This window comes from Amblyraja radiata, chromosome 18 (assembly GCF_010909765.2).
Source record: "Amblyraja radiata isolate CabotCenter1 chromosome 18, sAmbRad1.1.pri, whole genome shotgun sequence".
Classification (NCBI taxonomy): Eukaryota; Metazoa; Chordata; class Chondrichthyes; order Rajiformes; family Rajidae; genus Amblyraja; species Amblyraja radiata.
In genome coordinates this window covers 30,231,399-30,258,481 of record NC_045973.1, presented here as the reverse complement: position 1 = coordinate 30,258,481, position 27,083 = coordinate 30,231,399, and the positions used below count along the sequence as shown (strand labels likewise).

The following is a 27,083-nucleotide window of genomic DNA, read 5'->3' as shown; positions in this document are numbered from 1 at the left end:
ATTAGAGTGCAATAGGGGATGCTTAATTAAATTAGATACATTATAGATAGAGCTGTACAGAAACTGGCCCTTCAGCCCACCATGTCTATGCCGACCAATTTGACATATTGGGCTTGTTCCATTTAATTTAGATGTTTAAATACAACATGGAAATTGGCCCTTCAGCCCACGCTGATCATCGATCCACACTAGTTCAAGTCCCACTTTCTCGTCCTTTCCCTACACATTAGGGCCATTTTTATTTTTATTTTGCAGAGGCCAGTTAATCTACAGGTCTGCCAGACGAGGTGGTTGGGTCAGGTACTATCATTACGTTTAAGATAAATTTAGATAGGCACGAGGATAGGATAGGTTTAGAGGGATATGGGTCTAGCTTGGACTGGTGGGACAAAACAGGGCATGTTTGGTCGGCCTGGGAAAGTTGGGCCGATGGGCCTGTTTCCATGCTGTATGACTATGAATGGTGGAGTAGAATCAAAGGGCTGAATGGCATAATTTTGCTCTCATGCCTTATGGTCTGCGTATATGAATTGGGTTTAAATCGTGCATTAAAGAGTATCGCGCATTTGGAAAAGTGAAAGAATGATAAGGTTGGAATGTGAAAATATGGGAAGCCTGAGATAAGAAAAGTGAATAGTTTGTTTAGTTTGCAGTCTACCGTCTTATTAGTCACCAGAAGCAACGAGAATAGAATTATTGGCACAATTACAGCTATCTATTTCTTATCAATGAGCGTATAACCCATTGAGATATGAGCCCAGGAAAACCCCTCTTCTGAAGAGCTTCAGTAACCACAGGCCCAATGTTATCAGCTCTCCAGGATGCTAAGCTTACCACATGTCATGTCGAGTTGGTAAAACTGGCCGTCTCTGAAAAATAAATAGTAATGAAGTAAAACACTACCAATCGTTACGCATTCTCCCCTGCTTCCAGCGGCACAGTGGTGCAGCAGGTAGAGCTGCTGCCTCATGGCACCAGAGACCGCGTGTCAATCCCGACTGCGGGTGCTCTCTGCGTGGAGTTTGCACGTTCTCCCCGTGACCGCACGGGTGCTGCGGTTTCCAACCCCCACATCACAATGACGTGTGGGTTTGTGGGTTTGTGGGTTAATTGGCCTCCGTAAAATAAAATTGCCCCTCGTGTTTAGTGAGTGGATGAGAAAGTAGGATAATGTAGTATTAGTGTAAATGGGTGATCGCAGGTTGGCCTTGACTCGGTGGGCCGAAGGGCCTGTTTCCATGCTGAGACCTGATAGAAGTATATAAAATTATAGGACGCAAAGATAGGGTAGACACTCAGAAAGGGGCGAATTTTAAAGATGTTTGGGGTAGGTTTTTTCACACAGAGGGTGGAGGAGGCAGATACAACAGTGGTGTTTAAGATGTTTTTGGATAGGCACAAGAATATACAGGGAATGGAGGGATATGGATCACATGCAGGCAGATGAGGCTAGTTTATCTTGACATCCTGTTGCTCACAGACATTGTGGGCCGAAGGGCCTGTTCCTGTGCTGTACCGTTCTGTGTTCAAACCTATATCCCTTTCACTCTGTTTGAGTTATTCCGCTGTTGAAATAGGACTAGAGGAATATCAGATGAACATGCCAATCAACCACGCTCCAATATTGAAAATAGATACTTCTGGGCCAAAGTTAAGTGAGAGTAAAATGAGGAAGATGTATTTTTAAAAGCCAGAACTTGTTAGGACCTGATCTCATTCCAGCTTTGTTCCCACAAAATTCCAGTTCACATTTCATTGCTTTGTCACTGGGCTCAAGTTCCAAGCTGTTTGGTCTTGTCCTGTTTTCCGAAAAGGGGACATCTGCACCTTCGTACGTTCGGTAACTTGATACATGGATCTCCGCAATTTGTACTGTTGCATCCCAGCAGAAAAGGGGGAAAGATTTACTGCGATCACTTGAAAGCAAACTTCTTGAGGATTTTCTTGGGCCAACAAAGGGAGAAGGCTTTGTAATTGTTACAGTAAATCTCTCCTTCTGTCAGTGTCAAGGTTGGCCCTATGCAGCCCAGCAAAACAGGCTTCATAAATAACAGTTCAGTGGAAAAGACTACTGCAATATTTCTTCGTTTTTCAACACCACTATTAATCATCAAAAATTGAATACACGAACGTATGAATTAGGATCAGAAGGAGGCCAGTCAGCCCCTTTCCCCTGGTCTGCTACCTGAGGGCGGTGCAGTGGCGCAGCTGGTAGAACCGTCGCCTCACAGCGCCAGAGACCCCGGTTCGATCCTGTCCTCGTGTGGAGTTTGTAAGTTGTCCCTGGGACCACATGGGTTTCCTCCAGGTGCTCTGGGTCTCCTCCCACATCCCAAAGACGTGCGAGTTTGTCGGTTAGTAGGCCCCCGGTGTTGTAGGGAGTGGATGAGAAAGTGGGATAACATGGAACTAGTGTGAATGGGTGATGGATGGGCCAAAGGGCTTGTTTCATGCTACATCTCTAAACTCAGCTAAACCATCCACTGGGCTGGATCCGTTCTTGTCGTTGTTGCGTTCACGTTATGCACAGCCCATGCTTCATGAACCAAGGGAGGGGAAACCTCACTTTCTCCGAGCAAAAATTCTTCATTTAACGGCTTAACAATCTTTCTAGATTCTCTGAGATTACCCAGGAGATTCCCATATGATCAGTCGATGAAATCTCAGCTTTCTCCCAAACTCACCACCCAACAGCACTGTTTCACCACAAGCTTCACCACACATTCCACAACAACGCAACACTTGATCTCACTGTTGATATTTACAGTTTCCAGAACTACCCAGCCCAGAGACAGGTCCTTCAGCCCAACTCATCCATGCCAACTAAGATTCCGATCTAAGTTAACCCCATTTGCCTGCGATTAGCGGATATGCTTCGGTTGCCCGAGAATTTTAAAGAATACATCGTAGGTTTTCCACCAAACTTCACTGGTACTTTATTGTCCCATGTACCGAGGTACAGTGGAATTCCTTTTCTGGATACAGTTCAATAAAAGTATTGCTGTACATCAGCACAATCTTAGTTAAGTACGAGTGTATAGGAATAGTACTCTCAGACAGTGTACAAGAGTCACCAGGTTTTGGCGCCATACCTCAAGGTTCAAGTCCAAGTTGTTATAAGTGTGGAGTGTTTTAACCTGGCCAAAAAGGCCCGTTGCCCTGGTGACGTTGCAGGGTTGGCCTGGCCAAGCACGGCCATTGTCCTCCACTGCTGCTCCACCGCTGCAAACTATACTTTAAAAACAGGTATTTGCTATCAATCTGTGCGTTCATTGACTTTTTTTATTTTGCCATTGAGTATTTTGAGGCTTTGCACTTTCTCTCATTCTTAGTTTAATGTAGTTTAGAGCTACAGACAGGCCCTTCGGCCCATCGAGTCCGTGCAGACCAGTGACCAGTTATATCCTACATACTAGGGCCATTTTACAGAAGCCTATTACATTTTACCTTGTAAGCCAATGTTAACCTAATGATGAGAATTAGATTTTGAGGGTCCTCAACCCCTTTCTTATCCAAGGCAGCAAGGAAAGAACAAAACGTCATTGGAGTGTGAGTAGGTGACAGTCTCTCAAGCCTCCCCCACCTTTCTATATTATCATAGTGGATTTTGTCCCAAGTATCAATTCCTACTCTGTGTTTAAGAAGGAACTGCAGATGCTGGAAAATCGAAGGTACACAAAAATGCTGGAGAAACTCAGCGGGTGCAGCAGCATCTATGGAGCGAAGGAAATAGGCAACGTTTCGGGACGAAACGTTGCCTATTTCCTTCGCTCCATAGATGCTGCTGCACCCGCTGAGTTTCTCCAGCATTTTTGTATACCTCCTACTCTGTGTCAGGTATCCTAGTCCTTCATCTCCCCGATCTATTAAACATTTAGCTGTCTCCTTTTTAAGTACCTCCACTGACCCAGCTTCCACAACCCTAGAGAAATCCAAAGATTCATCATCCCCATGGTGAAATAGGAACAATGTTACAATATCCCAAACCTCTGGTATTGGAGACACAAGGAACTGCAGAGGAGGTTCGTCTGTTACGAGTTTGTTACACAGTGCTCATAAATACACGATAAACAACCATAACTCAATCAATTAAAACCCCCAATATTTGGGGAAAAAAACGCCCAAAGCCCTCAGCGCAGCTCATGGGTTGGAGTTTAGTTGGTGTTTGTAGTGTTCAAGAGCCTCATGCTTGTTGGGAAGAAGCTGTTCTTGAACCTGGAGGTCACGGTTTTCACTTGGTCTGTTAACTCATCAACTCTACTAGCTGCTCCACCTAGGCTGACTGGGTAAGGACAGCAATTTTTGTTTCAAGTTTATTTTAGTTTAGAGGCACAGCATGGAGACAGGCCCTTCAGCTCACCGAGTCTGCGCCGACCAGCGATCATCACCTGTAGACTATCCTAAACTCTAGGGACAATTTACAGAAGCCAATTAACCCTGTGTTCAAAAAGGAACTGCAGATGCTGGAATATCGAAGGTACACAAAATTGCTGGGGAAACTCAGCGGGTGCAGCAGCATCTATGGAGCGAAGGAAATAGGCGACGTTTCGGGCCGAAACCCTTCTTCAGACTCAAGAAGGGTTTCGGCCCGAAACGTCGCCTATTTCCTTCGCTCCATAGATGCTGCTGCACCCGCTGAGTTTCCCCAGCAATTTTGTGTACCTTCAACCTACAAACCCCCATGGCTTTGGAATGTGGGGGGAGACCTGAGCCCCCAGAGAAAACACACGTGGCCACAGGGAGAATGTACAAACTGCGTATAGACAGCACCCAAGGTCAGGATCACGCCCGGGTCTCTGGCGATCTGAGGCAGCAACTCTACCGCTGCACCACGATGCCGCCCAAGGGGACAAAAATGGATCAGGTGGGCTTTTATGTTGATGCACACTCCATTACTGATACCAGCCGCAGAATGCTTTTGGAAAGTAAAGCTGCGGGGACCACTGGCTGTGTCATTGCCACACTCTGAGACAAGAGGCCAACGCAGGAGAGGTCAAGATGGAAGAGGAAAAGACTGGAAGCTGAGGCTGAAAGGAAGATCAATGCTCAAATCACAACGTTTTTCTTGTCTCGTGTCCAAGAGCAGAAGAGAGGCGTCGGACGAACTGCCAAATATTCAAGTTTTGGACAGGCATGTTTTTTTATAGAATATTAAGAGTCGTTGAGTGGAAAAGAAGTGTTTGGCATTAAAACAAGGGATCAAGCTTCGGCGCGGAGGCTTCAACAATGAAGGCGATGTGGGAGTTCTGTTTCGGCGCTGTGGCGTTACGGTCAAGAAAGCCAACAGTCCGTTGCGGGTGGGCTAGACCTCTGTAGGAGATGGCTGCTGGGAATCGCAGGATGCAAGGAAGTGTGACTCATGTTAAACAAAACTTGCTGACTCAGCGGCTCGGGCAGCATCTCTGGAGAACATGAGAACTGTAACATCCAGGTTAAGGAGCAGTTTCTTCCCTAAAACCATCAGGTTATTAAACACTTCAACCTCCAAATAAGTTCCAAACTATATATCTTGGTGCTATGTTGTAGCAGTGGGAGATCACGAGGGAGTTCCGACATAGAGACCACGGGGGAGCTCTGACGTGGAGCCCACGGAGGAGTTCCGACGTGGAGACGATAGGGGAGCTCCGACGTGGAAACGATGGGGGAGCTCCGACGTGGAGACCATGGGGAAGCTCCAACGTGGAGACCCTGGGGGAGCTCCGATGTGGAGACCATGGGGAAGCTCCAACGTGGAGACCCTGGGGGAGCTCCGACGTGGAGACTTGCTAAACGGCAACATGTAACGGCAGTAGCGCACTGCTACCGAGACGCGCAACTCAGAAGTAAAATAGAGGGCTTAAAGAATCGTTTACGTAAGTGCGGATTTACGTGTTGCCTATAACAGAAAGCGTGGAGTGCCTGTCCAGTCAAGCTATACATCAACAAACAGGTAGCACAAAAGGAGAAAGGAAACAGGCAGAATATAGTGTTACAGCTGCAACGAATGGACAACATTTAAAAATAGTGCAAAGGCGTTAATAATGGAGATTGGAAGATTGGGAATATATTATTTAGTTTAGTGCAGTTTAGTTTAGTTTAGAGTTTAGAAAACAGGCCCTTCGGCCCACCGAGTTTCCGCCGACCAATGATCACCCCTACATTAGTACTATCCTACACCACTAGCGACAATTTACAGAAGGCAATTAACCTACAAACATGTATGTCTTTGGAATGTGGAAGGAAACAGGAGCATTCGAAGGAAACCCATGCAGTCACAAGGAGAGCATGCAAACTCCGTACAGACAGCATCCGTAGCCGGGTCTCTGGCACTATAAGGCAGCAACTCTACCGCTGTGCCACTGTACCGCCTCTCTTAGCTCCTGGCTGATGGTATCCTTTCAACAGTTTGATAACAGCGGGGAAGTAGCTGTTCCTGGTGTACGTGCTTTCGAGCTTTACACCTTATACTTTACAGAGGCAGTGGGGAAACCGGTCTTTGGGCCCACTGAGTCCACACTGACCCACAGTTACCCCCTATACTAACCTACATACACTACAGACAATTGTTTACAAATTACCGAAGCCAATTAACCTCTTTGACGTGTGGGAAGAAACCGGAGCACCCAGAGAAAACCCATGGGACCAGAGGGAGAATGTACAAACTCCATATGACAGCACCTATAGTCAGGATCAAAGCTGAGTCTCTGGTGCTGTAAGACAGCAACTCTATCACTGTGCCGCCCCCTAAGCTGTAAGATAATGAGTTGGACACTGCTTGTGGATGTAATTACTTTAATGATATATAAGAAGAAATAGTCATTACTTAACTGTGTATTAACAGCATAATTAACCTTTGCCAGAAATAGCTAACAGAAAGTATTTCATTAACTCTGGCCTTCAAGTACGAATTCAGCAATCACAAACTCTTACTAGGAAACATGCATGTCAAGTAAATTAGCTTGAAGGGCTATAAATCTAGTCCAGTTCCCGTAGAAAGCATTTTATCAGATGCACAGCATGGTTTGGGAACAGCGCCATCTGAGACCGCAATAAAATTGCAGAGAATTGTGGACGCTGCCCAAACAAACCATCAAGCAAACCAACCTCCCTTCAATTCACTTCATCTACACTTCACGCTGCCTTGGCAAAGCCACCAGCATCATCAAGGACCAGCCTCACCCTGGTCACTCCCTCTTCTCCCCTCTCCCATCAGGCAAGAGGTGCAGAAGTGTGAAAATGCACACCTCCAGATTCAAGATACACTAAACATTATTCCTTTTATCCTGTATCTGTACACTGTGGATGGCTCGATTGTAATAATGTATAGTCTTTCCGCTGACTGGTTAGCACGGGAGAAAATCTTTTCATTGTACCTAGGTACACATGGCAATAAACTAAACTAAACTCCACTATGTGTAGTAAAGAACTGCAGATGTCAAAGGTAGACACAAAATGCTGGAGTAACTCAGCGGGACGGGCAGCATCTCTGGAGAGAAGGAATGGGTGACTTTTTGGGTCGAGAAGTCTGAAGAAGGGTCTCGACCCAAAACGTCACCCATTCCTTCTCTCCAGAGATGCTGCCTGTCCTGCTGAGTTACTCCAGCTTTTTGTGTCTAAACTCCACTAGGGCTTTCATAAGTTCATAAGTGATAGGAACAAAATTGCGCCATTCAGCCCATCAAGTCTACTCCGCCATTCAATCATGGCTGATCTATCTTTTCTTCTCAACCCCATTCCCCATTCCTTCTCCCCATATCTCCTGTCACCCGTACTAATCGAACCTGCAAATTGCTGGGAATTTGTATTCTGCGGATGAGAATGAAGTCTCCCCACAAGGAGGATTGAAGCGGCTGAGTTGTATTAGAACAGGGAGTGGGATGAAGTGAGAGGAGCCTTTAAAGTTATACATGCCTTGATGTGGATGGTAGAACATAGAACAGTACAGCGTAGGAACAGGCCCTTCAGTCCACAATTGATGCTAGGTTAAACTAATCTCCACTGTCTGCACGTGATCCGTATCCCTCCATTTCCTGCATGTCCATTTCTCAAGCCAAAAGCCTCTCAAACGCCACTATCGTACCTGCTTCCTCCACCACCCCTTTAGCATGATCCAGGCACCCAACACCCTCTGTAAAAAACTTGCCCACGCATTACCTTTATACTTTGCCCCTCTCACCTTCGTGCTACGCCCTCTAGTCTTTGACATTTCCACCCTGGGAAAAAGATTCTGAGTGTCTACCCTATCTACGCCTCTCATGATTTATAATCAATATATACTTCTATCCGGTCTCCCCACAACCTCCGATGCTCCAGAGAAAACAATCCAAGTTTGTCCAACTAATGATGTAGACAAGATGTTTTTCCCCTGTAGTGGAGACCAAGAAAAGGGACAATGAGTAAGGAATGCATTTAGTTAGTGGGTGGTGAATCTATGGAATTCATCGCCACAGGCAGCTGTAGAGGCCAAGTCATCGGGTATTTTTAAAGCAGGTTATTGATTAGTAAGGATGTCAAGGGTTATAGGGAGAAGGCATGAGAATGGGGTTGAGAGGGTAAAATAGATCGGCCATGATTGAATGGTAGAGTAGACTTGATGTTTCGAACAGCCTAATTCTGCTCCTATGTCTTATGAACTTTCAGCTTTCTCCCCCCCTACTACAATCTCTCTGAAGAAGGGGCCAGACCCAAAATGTTGCTCTCCGGAGATGCTGCCTGAACTGCCGAGTTGCTCCAGACGTTTGTGCTTCTTGTACAAGATTCCAGCATCTGCAGTTCCTTGTGTCCACCAACTTTCATGTCATCTACAAACTTATTAATCATGGCCTTCTGCTGTCGTCTTTTTGGTGAAGTTGCCCCCACAGCACTATTGGGGATGGCTGCTGCACTTTGGATCCATTCATGGTTTAGCAACAGTGAACCATTCCCATATCAGAATAGCGTGAAACTAGGAAAGCAGTTGAGAGAAAATGGAATAGAATGATACCTTACATCTGAAAGATAAACAGGAGGGAGTGTGTGCGCCGATAACAGTGGCACAGCTGGTAGAGACAATAGACAATAGGTGCAGGAGTAGGCCATTTGGCCCTTCGAGCCAGCACCGCCATTCAATGTGATCATAGCTGATCATCCACAATCAGTACCTTGTTCCTGCCTTCTCCCCATATCCCCTGACTCCGCTATTTTAAAGAGCCCTATCTAGCTCTCTCTTGAAAGCATCCAGAGAACCTGCCTCCACCGCCCTCTGAGGCAGAGAATTCCACAGTCTCACCACTCTCTGTGAGAAAAAGTGTTTCCTCGTCTCCGTTCTAAATGGCTTAATCCTTATTCTTAAACTATGGCCCCTGGTTCTGGACTCGCCCAACATCGGGAACATGTTTCCTGCCTCTAGTGTGTCCAAGCCCTTAACAATCTTATATGTTTCAATGAGATAGCCTCTCATCCTTCTAAACTCCAGAGTGTACAAGCTCAGCTGCTCCATTCTCTCAGCATATGACAGTCCCGCCATCCCGGGAATTAACCTTGTAAACCTACGCTGCACTCCCTCAATAGCAAGAATGTCCTTCCTCAAATAAGGGGACCAAAACTGCACACAATACTCCAGGTGTGGTCTCACTAGGGCTCTGTACAACTGCAGTAGGACAGAACTGCAGATGCTGGTTTAAACCGAAGATAGACACAAAATGCTGGAGTAACTGCAGAACTGCCTCACAGCGCCAGAGACCCGGGTTCAATCCCGACTACGGGTGCTGTCTATACGGAGTTTATACGTTATCTCCGTGACCGCACGGGATTTCTTCGGGAGCTCCGGTTTCCTCTCACACCCCAAAGACGTGCAGGTTTATAGGTTAATTGGCTTCTGTAATTTGCCCCTGGTGTGTAGAATGAAAACACCTGTCAACATAGAAGTAGTGTATGGGTGATCGCTGGTCAGCACCGACTCAGTGGGTCAAAGGGACAGTTTCTATACTGTATTTCCAAAATAAACTAAGTGAAATAATTTCATTACTCTGCTTCCATCAGTAGATTCAAGGTCTCAAAATGCAACTTACACCTTAACCCAAAATACTGCTGGAGTAACTCAGCAGGTCAGGCAGCATCTCTGGAGGACATTCATTTCACCATCTGACCTGACCCACTGAGTTACTCCAGCACTTTGTGTTTTACTCAACATCTGCAATTCCTTGTGTCTCACACATCTGAAGAATATCCTAATTTTGACAGTGAAATGAAATTTATTCCTGAGAATCTCTTGCACCTCTCCGAAACTCTCAACTTTCCTACAATGCACCAATCTTGTGTAGGGAGGAACTGCAGATGCTGGTTTACCCCGTAGATAGACACAAAATGCTGGAGTGACTCAGCAGGTGAGGCAGCATCTCTGGAGAAAAGGAATAGGTGACGTTTTGGTTGAGTCCCTTATTCAGACATGGGTCTGAAGAAGGGTCTCGACCCAAAACGTCATCCATTCCTTCTCTCCAGAGATGCTGCTGAGTTACTCCAGCATTTTGTGTCTATCTTCGGTTTAAACCAGCATCTGCAGTTCCTCCCTACACATTCAATCTTTATTCATTTGAAATGTATTTGTTGAGATTGCCACAAAACGCTCTCCTCTGCAAGACAGTCGCTTATCTCTTTTAAAGAAACATTAAACGACCAACTTCAGATAGTGAGATTAGGTATCAAGATAACAAAGATATGATTCATATAATTACCGATTAAAAAAGATTAGTGTGTTGGTCCTTGTCTAAGTAATATAAAACGTTAGAGACAAGGAACTGCAGATGCTGGATCACAAAAAAAGACACAAATTGCTGGAGTAACTCAGCAGGTCAGACAGCATCTCTGGAGGCCATGAACAGGTGCCGATTCAAGTAGGGGACCCTTCTCAGATATATGTAATATTATAAAATGTTATCTAGTTATAGACCTACAGATATGTTGCAGCACAGGGCGGCATGGTGACACAGAGCTAGAGCTACTGCCTTACAATGCCAGAGAGATGGCTTTGATCCCGACTACAAGTGCTGTCTCTGTGGAGACTGTATGTTGACCCTGTGACCATGTGGGTTTTCTCCGGGTGCTCTGGTTTCCCCCCACACTCCAAAGTCGTGCAGGTTTGCAGATTAGCTTCTGAAAATTGTAAATTGTCCCTAGTGTGTAGGATGATGCTGGTGACCGCTGGTCGGCGCGGACTCGGTGGACCGAGGGGTATGTTTGTGTACTGTATCTCAAAACTAAAAAATGTGACAATTAAACAGGCCGGAGAGTGGAGTTGAGAGGGAACGCTAGATCAGCCATGATTGAATGGCGGTGTACACCTGATGGGCCGAATGGCCTACTTCTGCTCCTATGACTTATGAACTTATGAACACAACAGTTTAAGATGCTGGCAGGTCAGTTTCTGAACCAGATATTTTTATTAATCTCTTTTATAAATGGGCCAAGGCCATTTTTAAATAAGGTCAAAAGTGTGTTTCCCTTTTGGGGGTCCCGGTGAGTGACTTGTTTGAATACAGATCTTTATTTTGGCTTACTAAATGACACAGGGGTGGTGCAAGGGGTGGGATCCTCTGTACAACTGCTTTTCACAGTATGTTTTAATACCATAACTATGTTATACATTTGGCACAGAGTGTGAATACAGGATTTCTACGTCTCGGCCCCCCCTACACCCCTCCTCTCCACCATGACCGCAGTACAGTGAATTGAACGCAGCTAGCATCGAGTGTGCAACCGATTCATATTTTCTGCATTAATTCGGAGATCCCCCCCTCCCTCCTCTCTCCGCCCGAGCCCAGCTCTTTCTAAACACCCTCCTCTCTCTCTCTCTCTCTCTCTCTCTCTCTCTCTCACTCACTCACTCACTCACTCACTCACACACACACTCTCACACTCTCACACTTGGAGCTGCGCGCCCCTGCTTGTTGGCTGGTTCAGTGGAAGTTTTCCAGACTCCGTAAACTTAAGGACAAATCGGTGCGTTGTTTTACTGAGATGTGGTGGTAAATTTAATTTTTGGAAGAAAATAGGGAGAGGGAGGGGAGGAGGAGGATGGAAGGGAGGGGAGGGGAGGGGGGGGGGTGTACTTTTAACCGGTTGCATTCGCAAGGCGTGTGTGTGTGTGTGTGTGTTTTAAATGGGAGATTCAACTATTAAACGTGAAGCTAAATGCTCGCTCTCATCATAAGTTGTATATTGTATGCATCTTGTGTTATTTATCAGCGAAGCAAACCCAATCTTTTGAGAGCGCATTATGAGCTGTATTTTGTGTGTGCATGCTGTGTTATATCGCAATGAACCAAACCAATCTATTGAGATGAGTGCAGTCAATTTTATTTTTAGGTCACGCCAATTTCAATGTTTAAGCTGTTTTACAACTGTTTTACAAACATTTGTTGTTAGTGTTGCCATTTCGCGGCTCCCTGGGCAGTGAATTGATCCCAAAGTCACGCTGAATGGAAAATTGACATTTTAACGAGAGTTGTCTTGTTTACCCGCTCCTTTGTATCACATCTCAGGAATTGTAAAGGCAATCTTCATGGATTGCAATATACTGTAACTGCGGCCAGTTATAGTGCGGAATAAGGCACTTAGATTGTGGATTCAATTAACACATTTTGAAGGCATGCGTTATTAGGCTTGCCACATACATTTCCTAATTTTAGGAATTGTTTCTGAATGATTTTTGTTTAGGAAGTTATTGAGGTGGTTCCCTCTGGGAAACTTTATTTTGTTGGGGGTTGAGGTGTAGGGTGTTTTTTTTAATGTTATTTCCCCATTCTTTCTCTCTGAAATCTGACAGGTCATATCTGCCTTTGCCAGCCAGGGTGACGGCGTTCACCATTGATTCAGAGCGATTAGTCAGCATGAGGAAATGTTTCAAACTGGCAAAAATAAATGAATGTCTTTTTTTTAAAGATGCTTGCATGATTCATAATGCGTCTTGTTTATACCGAATTCTCGCCCTCTCTCGTGGAAATAAACGGGATTTTTCAAAAAGCAATTTAATTACTCGTGGCACAGGATTGTGTGTGTGTGTGTGTGTGAGTGAGTGAGGGTGTGTGTGTGTGTGGTGATTCTGATCGAGGTTGAACGCAACCGAGCCGGACAGGGATATAATGGTACATTTTATAGGTTGCAAAATGTGTAGGAAGGAACTGCAGATGCTGGTTTAAACCGAAAGTCGACATAAAATGCTCAGGTCGAGACCCTTCTTCAGACTGAAAGTCAAGGGAGAGAGAAACGAGAGATATCGATGGTGCATGAAATAGATGAATGAAATATTCATTTCCAAGATAGTGTGGCTTATTTGGCATCGCGCGTGTTTATATTTACTTCCAAAGTATTCCCGAATGCTGTTTTTTTTTCTCTCTCTCTCTTTAATGCGTATACTTTAACTGCATTACAAACCAAAAACACATATTTAGCTATTGTGTAGGCAGGGACTGACTGCAGATGTTGGTTTCTGCCGAAGATAGACACAAAATGCTGGAGTAACTCAGCGGGTCAGGCAGCATCTCTGGAGAAAAGGAATAGGTGACATTTCAGGTCGGGACTCTTCTTCAATTGGAGTAGGTCAGCGGGTCAAGGAGAATCTGGCCTGACTTGCTGAGTTACTCCAGTATTTTGTGTGTCTTCTTTTGTAAAAGCGTCTGCAGTTCCTTGATTCATCTTTTTTTCCCTACTATTTCTTTGTCAGTCCGCAAATGTTAAGTCATGAGCAAAAATGTGTGTGGAACTAATGTGCTCATTTGAAACTACTCGGCTGGTTGTGGGGGGTGGCGCAAGTGATGTTACCGCAGGAGAGTGCAGTTAGTAAACATACTGAAGTGTTTAGAGTCAGGGCCACGTGTAGAGACAGATGACCACCTTGTCTCAAACTTGCACTAATAGCTGGGGGAATAGTCTGTAGTTCCCGATTCTTTCTCACTGTCTGTCTCTCTGTATGTATGTCTCTCTCTCTCTCTCTCTTTATGTGTGTGTGTGTGTGTCTGTGCGTGTGTCCGTGTGTGTGTGTGTGTGTCTGTGCGTGTGTCCGTGTGTGTGTGTGTCTGTGTGTGTGTGTGTGTGTCTGTGCGTGTGTCCGTGTGTGTGTGTGTCTCTGTCTTTGTGTCTCTACGTTTGTCTGTCTCTGTCTTCCTCTGTCTGTCTCTCACTCTGTGTCTCTCTCTGTACCTCTGTCTGTCTGTCTCTGTACCTCTGTCTGTCTGTCTCTGTTCGTCTCGCTGTCTGTCAGTCTGCCTGTCTCACTGTCTGTCCGTCTCGCTCCGAGTGTGTGCGTTTGTGTGTTTGTTTGTGTGTGTGGTGTGTCTGTGGTGTATGTGTGTGTGTGTCTGTGTGTGTGTCAGTGTGTGTGTGTCTGTGTGTGTGTATGTGTGTGTGTGTGTGTCTGTGTGTGTGTGTGTGTGTGTCAGTGTGTGTGTGTCTGTGTGTGTGTGTGTGTGTCTGTGTGTGTGTGTGTGTGTGTGTGTCTGTGTGTGTGTGTGTGTGTCTGTGTGTGTGTGTCTGTGTGTGTGTGTGTCTGTGTGTGTGTGTGTGTGTGTGTGTCTGTGTGTGTGTGTGTGTCAGTGTGTGTGTGTCTGTGTGTGTGTGTCTGTGTGTGTGTGTGTGTCAGTGTGTGTGTGTCAGTGTGTGTGTGTCTGTGTGTGTTTGTCTTGCTCTTTCTGTCTCGCTCTCTCTGTCTCTCTCTCTCTCCCTCTCTCTTTCCCTCTCTCTCTCAGTCTCTCTCTTTCTCTCTCGCTCTCTCTCTCTATCTATCTCACTTCCAAACCAATTCAATGGGCTTTCTAGTTGGCCTTGGGAGGTGTGAATACTTAGTGATGTGTACTTTATGCTGCAGAGTGTAAGGTTAAAGCCGCTACAGGCATGCCTTTCTCTGCGTACATGGTCTTGTCACTTAGCAGTTGTTCTGTGGGCTGGATTGCTGCTCTGACTCATTCTAAATCTTGATGATAACTAATTTTCAAACTGCAAGTTTTGAGCAGGCAGTTATGAAATGCATCTACGGGCCATTCTTTTTTTGGAGTCTATGCTAATTTCCAAGAACCTTGTTCTTTTTTGTTTCAATATATATATATATTTGCCTGTGGTTTTCTGACATTCTGGTTTCTAGATAACCCTTTTCCCGTCAAACCCTCATCTCACCTCTCGCCCTGGTTGCATGTAACGGGATTTCCCCCCCTATGACATGCCTGAAATTCCAGAGACTGTTATATGGGAGGCAACGCTAAGAAAACGCACATCCCAATTGAATTGATTGTATTCGTGGCTTTCAATGTCCTCCTTGGGTTGTGTATGTGTTAGGAATGTCGAGATTGCAGGAAAGTAAGGCCCACCGCCGATTTTCCGGCAACTGGTGGACCAGCAAACTCCTTTAATCCGGACAAAATTACAAGAGCGCACTTGAGATTCCCACCCGGAAGTCCCACCGAAAATGTGACTGCTAGGCCGGGTGAGGCGGCCGATCTCGACCTCATCGGGACTTCCGCGGCCGATCGGCGGGTTGGATTTGCCCCCTGCGGCCGGGGCAGATCCGTTCTCATAGAGCCGACCTCTGCGGGTCAGTGTGTGGACAAAAGGCTTTGCCCTCTGTTGGTCCGGTAAAACCGATAATGCGGCAGGTCTGTGGAACCAAGGGTGCCGGAACATCAGTGGTGGATCTACATATTAACCTGACGCTGTTTGAAATGTTGCTTAGTGTGTGGCAAATCTTCCAAAACACTTGAGCACAAAGATTTCCGTGTCTTTTATTTCGAGCTGTTTTGTTTTAAATAACTACTCCTGAGCAGAACTAGTTTCCATTTCTAAACAAGAAGAGGGTGGACACGAAGGACAAACGTTTCCGCAATTTCCATTCCCGAAGTCTTAGCGTTTCCTTGATAGAGAGGTGGGAAAGTTGGGTTCGGTCGCAGGTTTAAGTTGATGGCGAGGGCTGGATGGGAGTTGATGGTTGATTCAAGTAGGGGTGGATGGGAGTTGAGGTGACAATTATTTTACAAACTCGGGTTGCTTTCTCTGGAGCGTCGGAGGCGAAGGGGAGAGCTGATAGAAGTTTATAAAGTCATGAACGGCATAGGTAGGGTTAATAGTCAGAACCTCCCCCCGCAGGGTGGAAATGGCACAGAATAGAGGACACTGGTTTAAGGTGAGAGGGGCAAACTTTGAAGAAGATTTGCAGGGCAAGTTCTTTATTACCCAGCTGCCTGGATCTGCCTGGTGGGTCCCTGGATCTCGCTGCCAGAGATGGTGGTGGAGGCAGATTCCACAGTGGCATTTTGGAGGCTAATATCCAGTAAAGTCAGATTAAGGATAGTCCGAGGGTCGCCAATGAAGTAGATATTAGTTCAAGACCGCTCTCTAGTTGGTGATAAGATGGTTCAGTTGCCTGATTATAGATGGGAGGAAACTGTCCCTGAATCTGTGCGTTTTCACACTTCTGTACCTCTTGCCTGATGGGAGAGGGGAAAACCCATCCAGGCTGATGGATCACATGGAGCTTAGAGTCGTAGCATCACACAGAGTAGAAGCAGGCCCTTCGGCCCAACTCGGCCACGCCGACCAAGGTGCCCCATCTGCACTAGTCCCACCTGCCTGCATTTGGCCCATATCCCCCTAAAGTTTTCCTATCTGTGTACCTGTCCAAGCTTACCTTGCTTAATATGGCATCATGTTCGGCATGGGCAGTTCTATGTATAAGACCCTGCAATTTGCTATTTTGAAGGGTGGTGACAGGAGAAATTCTGGCTACAAATTTTTAACACTTAGCTGAACGTGAACGTACAGGACTTGGATTTGTGTAATGTCTGCCAACAGCAAGCATTGATATAGTGGGCTGAATGGCCTCCTTTCTTTTGCAGTACAGTAAGGGTGGCATAGTGGCGCAGCGGTAGAATTACTGCCTTACAGTGCCAGAGACCCGAGTTCGATCCTGACCCCGGGTGCTGTCTGTACGGAGTTTGTACGTTCTCCCCATGACCGCTTGGGTTTTCTCCGGGTGCACCGGTTTCCGCTCACAATCCAAAGATGTACAGGTTTGTAGGTTAATTGGCTTTGGTAAAAATTGTAAATTGTCCCGGGTGTGTAGGATAGTGCTGGTGTGTGGGAATCGGTGGTTAGTGCAGACTAGGTGGGCCGAAGGGCCTGTTTCCACGCTGCATCTCTGAACTAAACTAAAGAGTTAAAGGATTTGTCTGTATTTGAACTCATTTCTATATGGAACATAATGCTTTTAAAATGAATATTTAACATTCCAGCTGCCAGGTCCAATTTTTTCTGTTTTTTTTATATAGTATTTGATCATGTACAGAAATCAGGGAATTTATTTAAAAGAGTAATGTAAACCTTAAACTGGAAACTCTGCGTGCAGTTTCCACTGACCCCCAGCAGAGGGCAGAGTCATTCAGAATTGACCTCGCATTGAAGAGATGGGAGAGAGAGAGGACCAAACATAATGTGCTGGAGGAACTCAGAGGGTCAGGCAGCATCTGGGGATGGAACGGCCCTTCATCAGAGAGGGAGAACATATCAACATATGAGTTTATACCCACCTGCCTTTGTGTAGAAGAAAGTTACCTCCAAGGTTCCTATTAAAGCTTTTCCCCTTCACCTTAATCCTATGTCCTCTGGTTCTCGATTCCCCTACTCTGGGCAAAAGAGTCTGTGCATTAAATCTTTTATCCAGCCTTCATAAGAGATGAATTCAGGTTGTTGAACCCTCAAGTGAATCTGCCATTCAATACGATTAAGTTGCATATCATTCAGAACTTCATATGCACTTTTCCCCATATCCCTATATACCCGGTTTAAAATGTTATCGATTACAGATTAAAGTCACCAGGGAATCAACTAGCGCGTGTAGAAGGGAGTTTTAAATTTCCTGCATCCTCGATCTGCGAAAGAGATGGCGGAGTAGACTTGATGGGCCGAATGGCCTAATCCTGCTCCTCGAAGTTATGAACATGAGATACTTACTTAGGGGTAGCAGTGGCTCAATGTGTAATGCAGTGGAGTAGTAGATCACGCTGCAGCAGACACAACAGGCCCTTCGGCCCACCATGTCCATGCCGACTGTTGCACTTATCTATCCAATAGAGTCATACAGAACGGAAACAGGCCCTTCGACCCGACTTGTCCAAGATGCCGCAAAGTCACATTTCTCTCAGCCATCTAAGCCAATCCCATTTGCCGAATTGTGAAGCCAGAGGAAGGAATGTAGGAGGAGGGGGTGGGGGAGCAGAGAAATAGGTGCGTAGTCGAGGTGTTTCAGGTGGAGGTGGTGTCATTGGCAGGTGGTTTGACAAAGAATTTAGACTTTAGAGATACAGTGCGGAAACAGGCCCTTCGGCCCACTGAGTCCATGCCGACCAGCGATCACCCCGTACCGCTAGCACTATCCTTCACACTATAGACAATTCACAATTTGGAGGGTGGGAGGAAACCGGAGCACCCGGAGAAAACCCACACGGTCACAGGAAGAACGTACAAACTCCGTACAGACAGCACCCATAGTCAAGATCGAACCCTGGCCTAACCCTGTCTCTAGCACTGTGAGGCAGCAACTCTACCGCTGCGACACTGTTATCCTAGTGTCTTTGAAATGCTATAGTACCTGCTTCAACTACCTCATCTGGCAGAAAGTTCCATATACCCACCTGCATTCGGTCTATAGCCTTGTACAGTATGCCTTGGTGAATCAAGTCACTACCTGGATGTTTCTTAAATGTTATCATAGCATAGCTTTAAGGTGAGAGAGACAAAGTTTAAAGGAGATATATAGGGCAAGTTTTATTTTAAACAGAGAGTGGTGGGTGCCTGGAATTTGCTGCCAGGGGTGGTGGTGGAAGCAGATATGATAGTGGCATTGAAGTGGTTTTTGGATAGACATGGATATGCAGGGAATGGAGTGGTCTGGATCACGTGCATGCAGAGTGATTAATTTAATTTGCCGTTGTGATTAGCACAGACATTGTGGGCCGAAGGGCCTGTTCCTGTGCTGTACTGTTCTATACCAAAGACAGCTACAAAGTGCTGGAGTAACTCAGCGGGTCAGGCAGCATCTCCAGAGAAAAAGGATGGGTGACGTTTCGGGTCAGAACCCCTCTTCAGACCCGCCTGCTGCGTCACCGTGCCCCATGCATTTCTCGCAATCTTTCCTATCCATGTACCTGTCCAAATGTCTTTTAAGTGTTGTCATAGTACCTGCCTCGACTACCTTCTCTGTCAGCCTGTTCTATATATCCACAACCTCTGTATGAAAAAGTTGCCCCTCAGTTTCCTATTAAGTCTTGCACCTATAGCAACACTTGACAAGCCACTTGGACAGGTATGTGGATAGGAAAGATTGAGAGGGACGTGGGCCAAATGCGGGCAAGTGGTTCGAACATAGATGGAGCCCGTTGGTCGGCATGGATGTGTTGGGCCGAAGGGCCTGTTTCTGCACTGTGACTCTAAGCCTAAGCTTAGTCGGCCAAGCTACCCAGACAATTCACTCGTTCGGGCATTCATTCAGGCCAGTGTTTCTGGAGCTGAGAGTCGGCTGTATTGAGTTAATTGCTCTTTAGCAGGGCTGTTTGTCAGGCATTTCATATTGCTGGGCGGCCGGGCGTTGGGGGAAGGTAGGAAATATCTCCCCAGCTCACGTGACGCCACCAATAAGTCAATGAATTCCATCTGCTCACTCAAACTCCCCCCTCCCCCTTCAGCCACCCCCTGCCTGGTTTCCCCTTCCGGCCTTTTGCTGACCTATCTGTCAATGTTTCTGGCTCATCAGGAGTCGTGATACATACGTGCAAAAAATCCAACGTTCATTCACAAATTTAGGTTTGTGTTTACTATTGTTACATGTACCGACCGAGGTACAGTGAAAGGCTTTGTTTCGCCTGCTATCCAATCAGCTCAGATAATACTATACATAAATGCACTCGAGTCAAACTCAAGTACATTAGGTGGAGCAAAGGGGAAGATACAGAATATAGTTCTCCACATTGTAGCGCATCAGTTCCAGAGACAAAGTCCAATGTCTGCAACGGGGTAGAGATGAATCGGGCAGTGCTCTAACCTATGGAAGAACCATTCAGAAGCCTGATAACAGAGGGGAAGAAGCTGTTTCTGAGTCTGGTGGTGCATGCCTTGAAGCTTCTGTACCTTCTATCCTGCCCTGGTTTAACTTTAGTTTAGTTTAGTTTATTGTCACGTGTATCAAGGTACAGTGAAATGCTTTTGTTGCCTGCTAACCAGTCAGCGGAAAGACAATACATGATTGCAACCAAGCCATCTACAGTGTACAGATATGTGATAAAGGGAATAACACGAATAATGTTTACTGCAAGACAAAGTCCATTAAAGACTGATCAAAGATTGTCCGAGGGTCTCCAATGAGGTAGAAAATAGCTCAGGACAGTTCTCCGGTTGCCTGATAACAGCTGGGAAGAAACTGTCCCTGAATCTGGAGGTGTGCGTTTTCACACTTCTGTACCTCTTGCCTGGCTAAAATATTCTCTCGGTTAATTTGCCAAAATGTACATACGGAGGCCAGTTAAACCCAATATCCTTCCCTTTGTTTTAGCCATGTCCTGAGAGCAATTTAAAAACTTTCAAAATGGAGAACTACTTAACCGATGGAAGCACAAAGTCATTGAGGTTGTTAAGTCGTTTGACGCTGAGCTTACGGTTAAAATGGTACTGGATAAGAATCTGAACCAAAATATATTGGGTGGAGATCGTTTAGTTTAGTTACGTTTATTATTGTCATGTGTACCAAGGTACAGTGAAACTCTTTTTGTTGCGTGCAATCCAGTCAGCAGAAAGACTGTACATGATTGCAATCAATCTGTCCACAGTGTATAGATGCAAGATAAAGGGAATAATGTTTAGTGCAAGATAAATGATAGTCTGATTAAAGATAGTTTGAAGATCGCCAAAGAGATAGATGGGAGGTCAGGACCGCATTTAGCTAGTGAGAGGACTTTACTTTAGACTTTAGCAATACAGCATGGAAACAGGCCCTTCAATCCACCGAGTTCGTACCGACCATCAATCATTGTGTACACTAGCATATTCCTACGTACTATGGAAAATTTACAATTTCGTGGAAACCAATTAACCTATAAACCTGAATGTCCTTGGAGTGTGGGAGGAATCCAGAGCACCTGGAAATAACCCACGTGGTCACGAGGAGAGCATACAAACTCCGTACAGACAGCGCCGCTAGTCAGGATCAAACCCGGGTCTCTGGCGCTGTAATGCCCCTGTCCCACTTAGGAAACCTGAACGGAAACCTCTGGAGACTTTGTGCCTCACCCAAAGTTTCCGTGCGGTTCCCGGAGGTTTTTGTCAGTCTCCCTACCTGCTTCCACTACCTGCAACCTCCGGCAACCACCTGCAACCTCCGGGAACCGCACGGAAACCTTGGGTGGGGCGCAAAGTTTCCAGAGGTTTCCGTTCAGGATTCCTAAGTGGGACAGGGGCATAAGGCAGCAACTCTACCACTGCGCCACCGTGGTAGATCAGTTGCCTGATAATATCGGAGAAAAACCCGTCTCTGAATCTGGAGCGATGTGTTTTCACACGTCTGTACCTCTTGCCTTATGGGAGAGGGGAGAAGAGGGAGTGACCAGGATGAGACTGGTCCTTGAGTTGTAGAGATATACACCATGGAAATGCCCTTCTTCCCTGAGTCTCCACTGACTACCAACCATCCATTTGCATTGATTCTACATGAATCCCTGTCAGTGACTATCCAATCAAGCCTCCTCACCACCTTGTTTCAGTAAGTCAGGAGAAGGTTTACTGCAATGGTACAAGTCAAGAAGATGGTGAGATAGTACAAGTTAGATGGTGAGATACAGATGTGCCAGTCTGAAGTAGAGTCCCCACCCAATAGGTCACTCATCCACTTCCATAAGACCGTAAGGCTAGATACAGGAAGATTGTTCCCGATGTTGGGGAAGTCCAGAACAAGGGGTCACAGTTTAAGGATAAAGGGGGAATCTTTTATGACCGAGATGAGAAAAACATTTTTTACACAGAGAGTGGTGAATCTGTGGAATTCTCTGCCACAGAATGTAGTTGAGGTCAGTTCATTGGCTATATTTAAGAGGGAGTTAGATGTGGCCCTTGTGGCTAAAGGGATCAGGGGGTATGGAGAGAAGGCAGGTACAGGATACTGAGTTGGATGATCAGCCATGATCATATTGAATGACGGTGCAGGCTCGAAGGGCCGAATGGCCTACTCCTGCACCTGCACGTATTTTCTATGTTCCTATGTTTCTATGTAAGACATAGGAGTATAATGAAGCCATTCACCCATCGAGTCCACTCTGCCATTCAGTCATGGCTGATCTATTTTACCCTCTCAACCCCATTCTCCTGCCTTCTCCCCGTAACTTTTGATGTCCTTCCTAATCAAGAACCCATCAAGAATAGGTGACGTTAGCCACAAAATGCTGGAGTAACTCAGCGGGACAGGCAGCATCTCTGGAGAGAAGGAATGGGTGATGTTTTGACTAGAGACCCTTCTTCAGACTGAAGAACCAGCATTTAAACCAGCATCTGCAGTTCTTTCTTATACTGGAACAGGGGACGTTTTGGGTGGGAACACCTTATTCAGACTTCTGAAGGAGGGTTGCAACCCAAAACCTCATCGATTATTTTTCTCTGGAGATGCTGTCCGACCCACTGAGTTTCACCAGCATCTTGTGTCTATCTTCGGTATAAACCAACATCTGCATTTCCTTCCTACGGTGGCGCAGCGGTAGAGTTGCTGCCTTACAGCGAATGCAGCACCAGAGACCCCAGGTTCAATCCCGACTACGGGCGCTGTCTGTACGGAGTTTGGACGTTCTCCCCGGGACCTGCGTGGTTTTTCTCCAAGATCTTCGGTTTCCTCCCACACTCCAAAGACGCACACGTTTCTAGGTTAATTGGCTTGGTAAATGTAAAAATTGTCCCCAGTGGGTGTAGGATAGTGTTGGGGATGCGGGGATCGTTGGTTGGCATGGACTCGATGGGCCGAAGGGCCTGTTTCCGGGCTGTATCTCTAAACTAAACTAAACTAAAAACAAACTATCAATCTCTGCTTTAAAAATACAAATGACTTGGCCTCCGCAGACGTCTGTGGCAATGAATTCTACAGATTCACCACCCTCTGGTTAAAGATATTCCTCCTTTATTCCCTGTTCCTATGCACTAGGGCTGAAACTGAACACAAACTTGTGTAGACAAGTTATTTATCAATTCAACATCTCAGAGGTAACATTTGTAATGTTGAACGGGCAGGAAAGCTGCACACAATCTTCAGGATGAGATATTGTGTGAGAAGATGAGACTGGTGAATAATCGGTTGTTCTGTTCTTGCTGGTTTTATAAAGTGTCGACTGGTGCTTTGATTCTCTCTCAGCAGAAAGTCTGAGGCAGGCTAGGTATGTTTCTGGTCAGATCTGAGGAGATAATGTCACAGCGGTAGAGAGGCCCGCGTTCAATCCTGATTATGGGTGCTGTTCGTGTGGAGTTTGTACGTTCTCCCTGTGACCGCGTGGGTTTTCTCTGGGCGCTCCAGTTTCCTCCAGCACTCCAAAGACATACAGGTTTGTAGGTTAATTGGCTTTGGTAAAGATTGTAAATTGTGAAAGATGTGTAGGAATAGTGTTAGTGTACGAGGATCAATATTTGGCTATGACTCAGTGGGTTGAAGGGACTTTTCCTGCACTCTATTTCTAACGACTAAAGTCTAAAGCTCATACTATAAACATAGTAAGAAGGGGAAAGGTTAGCTGTACGTCTACAGTCCTCATGTTCAACCACACTTCATCCTGCCTGGGTATATCTAATGGAAGTTTTTCAGATATATATACAATAAAATACAGGTGGAAATTATAGGTAGGAAACCGGAGCACCCGGAGAAAACCCACGTGGTCACAGGGAGAACGTGCAAACTCCACACAGACAGCACCGGAGGTTGGGATTGAACCCGGGTCTCTGGCGCTGTGAGGCAGCAGTTCTACCCGCTGCACCACTGTGCCGTTAGTTGTTAGCAGAAATCTCCCAGAAGCGTGCCTGAACGCCTGAGGCCTGAGGTGACCTTTTCCCCCCTTCTCTTTGTTTTGCAGGTGACGTGGCTTTATCGAACTGAACGCAAGAGTTGACCTTCAGCCAGGTCACCGATACGCCGGGGGCAACATTGGTCATTTGCAATAATCAGCGCTGGCCGTCTTTGTTCTGATCTCAGGAAGTTTCCACGCCCTCCACCCCACCCTCTCATCCCCACCCCCACCCCACCCCCACCCCACCCCCCTGCCCCCCGGCCAGAGAGAGAGCAATGAGCAACAGCGGGGCGAGAGAGGGGCCAGCCAGGCAAGGGGCCGCAGCTCCCAAGCAACCTGTTCCCGTCGAGCCAGTGAGGAGGGGCCGCGGACGGCCAAAGAAGCAGCCTCAAGTAAGCCGGCGCCATTCTCCCTCCCTGTGGCGAAGCGGGTAGAACCGCTGCTTCACAGCACCGGGGACCACGGTTCGATTCTGACCTCGGGTGCTGTCTGTGTGGAGTTTGTACGTTCTCCCTGTGACTGCGTGCGTTTCCTCCGGGTGCTTCAGTTTCCTCCCACATCCCCCCAAAAATTGCGGGTTTGTAGGTTAATCGGTATGTGTAAAATGCCCCTGATGTGAGATAACAGAGAACTAGTGTGAGCGGATGATTGAGGGTCGGAGTGGACTCTGTGGCCGAGGGACCTGTTTCCTTGTTACATCTCAAAACTAAATTAAAACAACCAAACAATTAAATGTTGGCCGTACAGTTGCACAGCGGTCGAGGTGCTACCTGACAGCACCAGAGACCCAGTTTCAATCCTGCCTTCGGGTGCTGTCTGCGTGGAGTTTGCACGTTCTCCCTGTGATCACAGGTGCTCCGGGTAATCCGGTTTCCTCCCAAAGACGCGCAGGTGTGTAGGTTAATTGGCTTCTGTAAACTGTCCCGAGTGTGTAGGATAAAACTGGTGTACAGGTGATCGCTGGTCAGCACCGACTGGGTGGGCTGAGGGACCAGTTTCCACATTGTATCTCTAAACTAAACTAAAACTAAAAGAATCAAAGTCACAAACCCATTGAGCTGAGACTCACAACTTAATTAAACCCAGTGGATAGAACAAGAATGGGAATTGATGTAACTTCCTCCGATTGTACTCATGTATGTTATAGCTGATCTTTTTGGATCGTATGCAAAGCTAAGCTTTTCACAGAAGATAGACACAAAATGCTGGAGTAACTCAATGAGACGGGCAACATCTCTGGATGGAAGGAATCAACGTCCATTTTCACTGTACCTCGGAAAATGTGGCCATAATAAACGTAAACCTATAGTGGCCTTAAAGCACGTCCTGAGTTGGACCTGCTGCACATGTGTTGGGTAGCCAGTGGAAAGACCAATTCTAAATCTGTACACTGTGGACGGCTCGATTGTAATCATGTATAGTCTTTCCGCTGACTGGACCACACGCAGCAAAAAAACTTTCCACTGTACATCGTAATTTGTGACAATAAACTAAACTAAACTAAAAGAATCTGAGGAAGGGTCCCGACCTGAAACATCACCCATCCTTTTTCTCCAGAGATGCTGCCTGACCTGCTAAGTAAAGCCCCTGTCCCACTTTCCCGAGTTGCTCACGAATTCTCCCGAGTTTTCCCCTTGCTTCAAACTCGGGGAATGTCCATAGCGAGTCTGTAGCGAGTCCGTAGCGAGTCCGTAGGAGGGCGTAGGCGTCCGTAGATATTTCGTAGCGGCTCGTAATGCCAGCCGTAGGTACTCGGGGCATCAGGCAAGTCGGGACGTTTTTTCAGCATGTTGAAAAATGTCCACGAGTAAAACAAATAGCCCCAAGTACCTACTGCTGGCTATTACCGGAATTCTCTGAGTTTGAATCAAGGGGAAAACTCGGGAGAATTCGTGAGTAACTCGGGAAAGTGGGACAGGGGCTTTACTCCTGCGTTTTGTGTCTATCTTCAACTTCTATCTTCAGCTGAACTCTTTGAATCACTTCCCTCTGGAAGGCGACTCCGGACTGTCAAAGCTGCCACAGCCAGACATAAAAACAGCTTTTTTTCCACGAGTAGCTCTACTCAATAACCAAAGATCTGTAGCCTCCTTTTGCTCTGGGATTTTATTTAATTCACATGTTTAATCAATGATGTTTTATTATTAATGTTTAGTGTTTTATGTATCATTCTTAACTGTCACTGTATGTCATGTTGTCACTTGCGGGCGGAGCACCAATGCAAATTCCTTGTATGTGAATATACTTGGCCAATAAACTTATTCATTCATTCATTCATCTGCAGTTCCTTCTTACACATTTTGTTAACTAACGATTGCTGCCTACAGTTTGATTTTGAAGTTCCCCACCATTGATACACCAGCTCAGATGTTAGTTAGACGTGTGAAACCTATTGTTTTTGAGGTTACTTCCTTTTCAGTACAGTTTATCTCAAAACATATTTTCATAGAATCTTACCCTTATCACAATTTTCCACTGTATACAACAGCATCCACGTATCTCATGGAAAAATACTTTATAAACCTGCCAAGCTGCACTTTCACTGTCACCCCCAAAGTGGCACTGCCACACCGCCAGTGGCCAGAGAGAATAATTACAACTCATCTAAATAAGAGACAAAGTGCTGGAGTAACTCAGCTGGATGGGCAGCATCTTTAGAGAACATGAATGGACAATGCTTCGGGTCGGGACCCAGAATGTTGCCCATCAATGCTTTCCAGAGGTCCTGCCTGATCCGTCGTTATGCCGGCACTTTGTGTCTTTTTTGGTAAACCGGCATCTGCAGTTCCTTCTGATGGCAACAAGTCCAGTTCATCTGGTGGCAATCAAAGTGCTGATGCTGAAAATCTGAGTTCGAAGCAAAGAATCCTAGCAGCACTCAATGGGAGGGTGTAGATTATGCACAGACAGATAACAGTTGGTCTTGGCATGATGTTTGGCACAGCCGAATGGCATGTCTTTACTTTTTAGACTTTAGAGATGCAGGGAAACAGGCCCTTCAGCCCATTGAGTCCCTGCCGACCAGCCATCACCCCGTATACTAGCACTATCCTATACACTAGGGAC

General features: G+C 46.1%; 1 protein-coding gene across 1 annotated transcript in view; it reads left to right on the top strand.

Annotated features, from left to right (window-relative positions):
- The first annotated feature begins 11,766 nt into the window (after positions 1-11,766).
- Positions 11,767-27,083, top strand: part of LOC116983322 (high mobility group protein HMGI-C-like) — a 72,687-nt gene continuing 57,370 nt past the window's right edge. The window contains exons 1-2 of the mRNA XM_033037028.1: positions 11,767-11,955; positions 24,084-24,409. Coding sequence (XP_032892919.1) covers positions 24,293-24,409 — 117 coding nt within the window. The 5' untranslated portion in view covers positions 11,767-11,955; positions 24,084-24,292. The remainder of the gene's footprint in view (positions 11,956-24,083; positions 24,410-27,083) is intronic.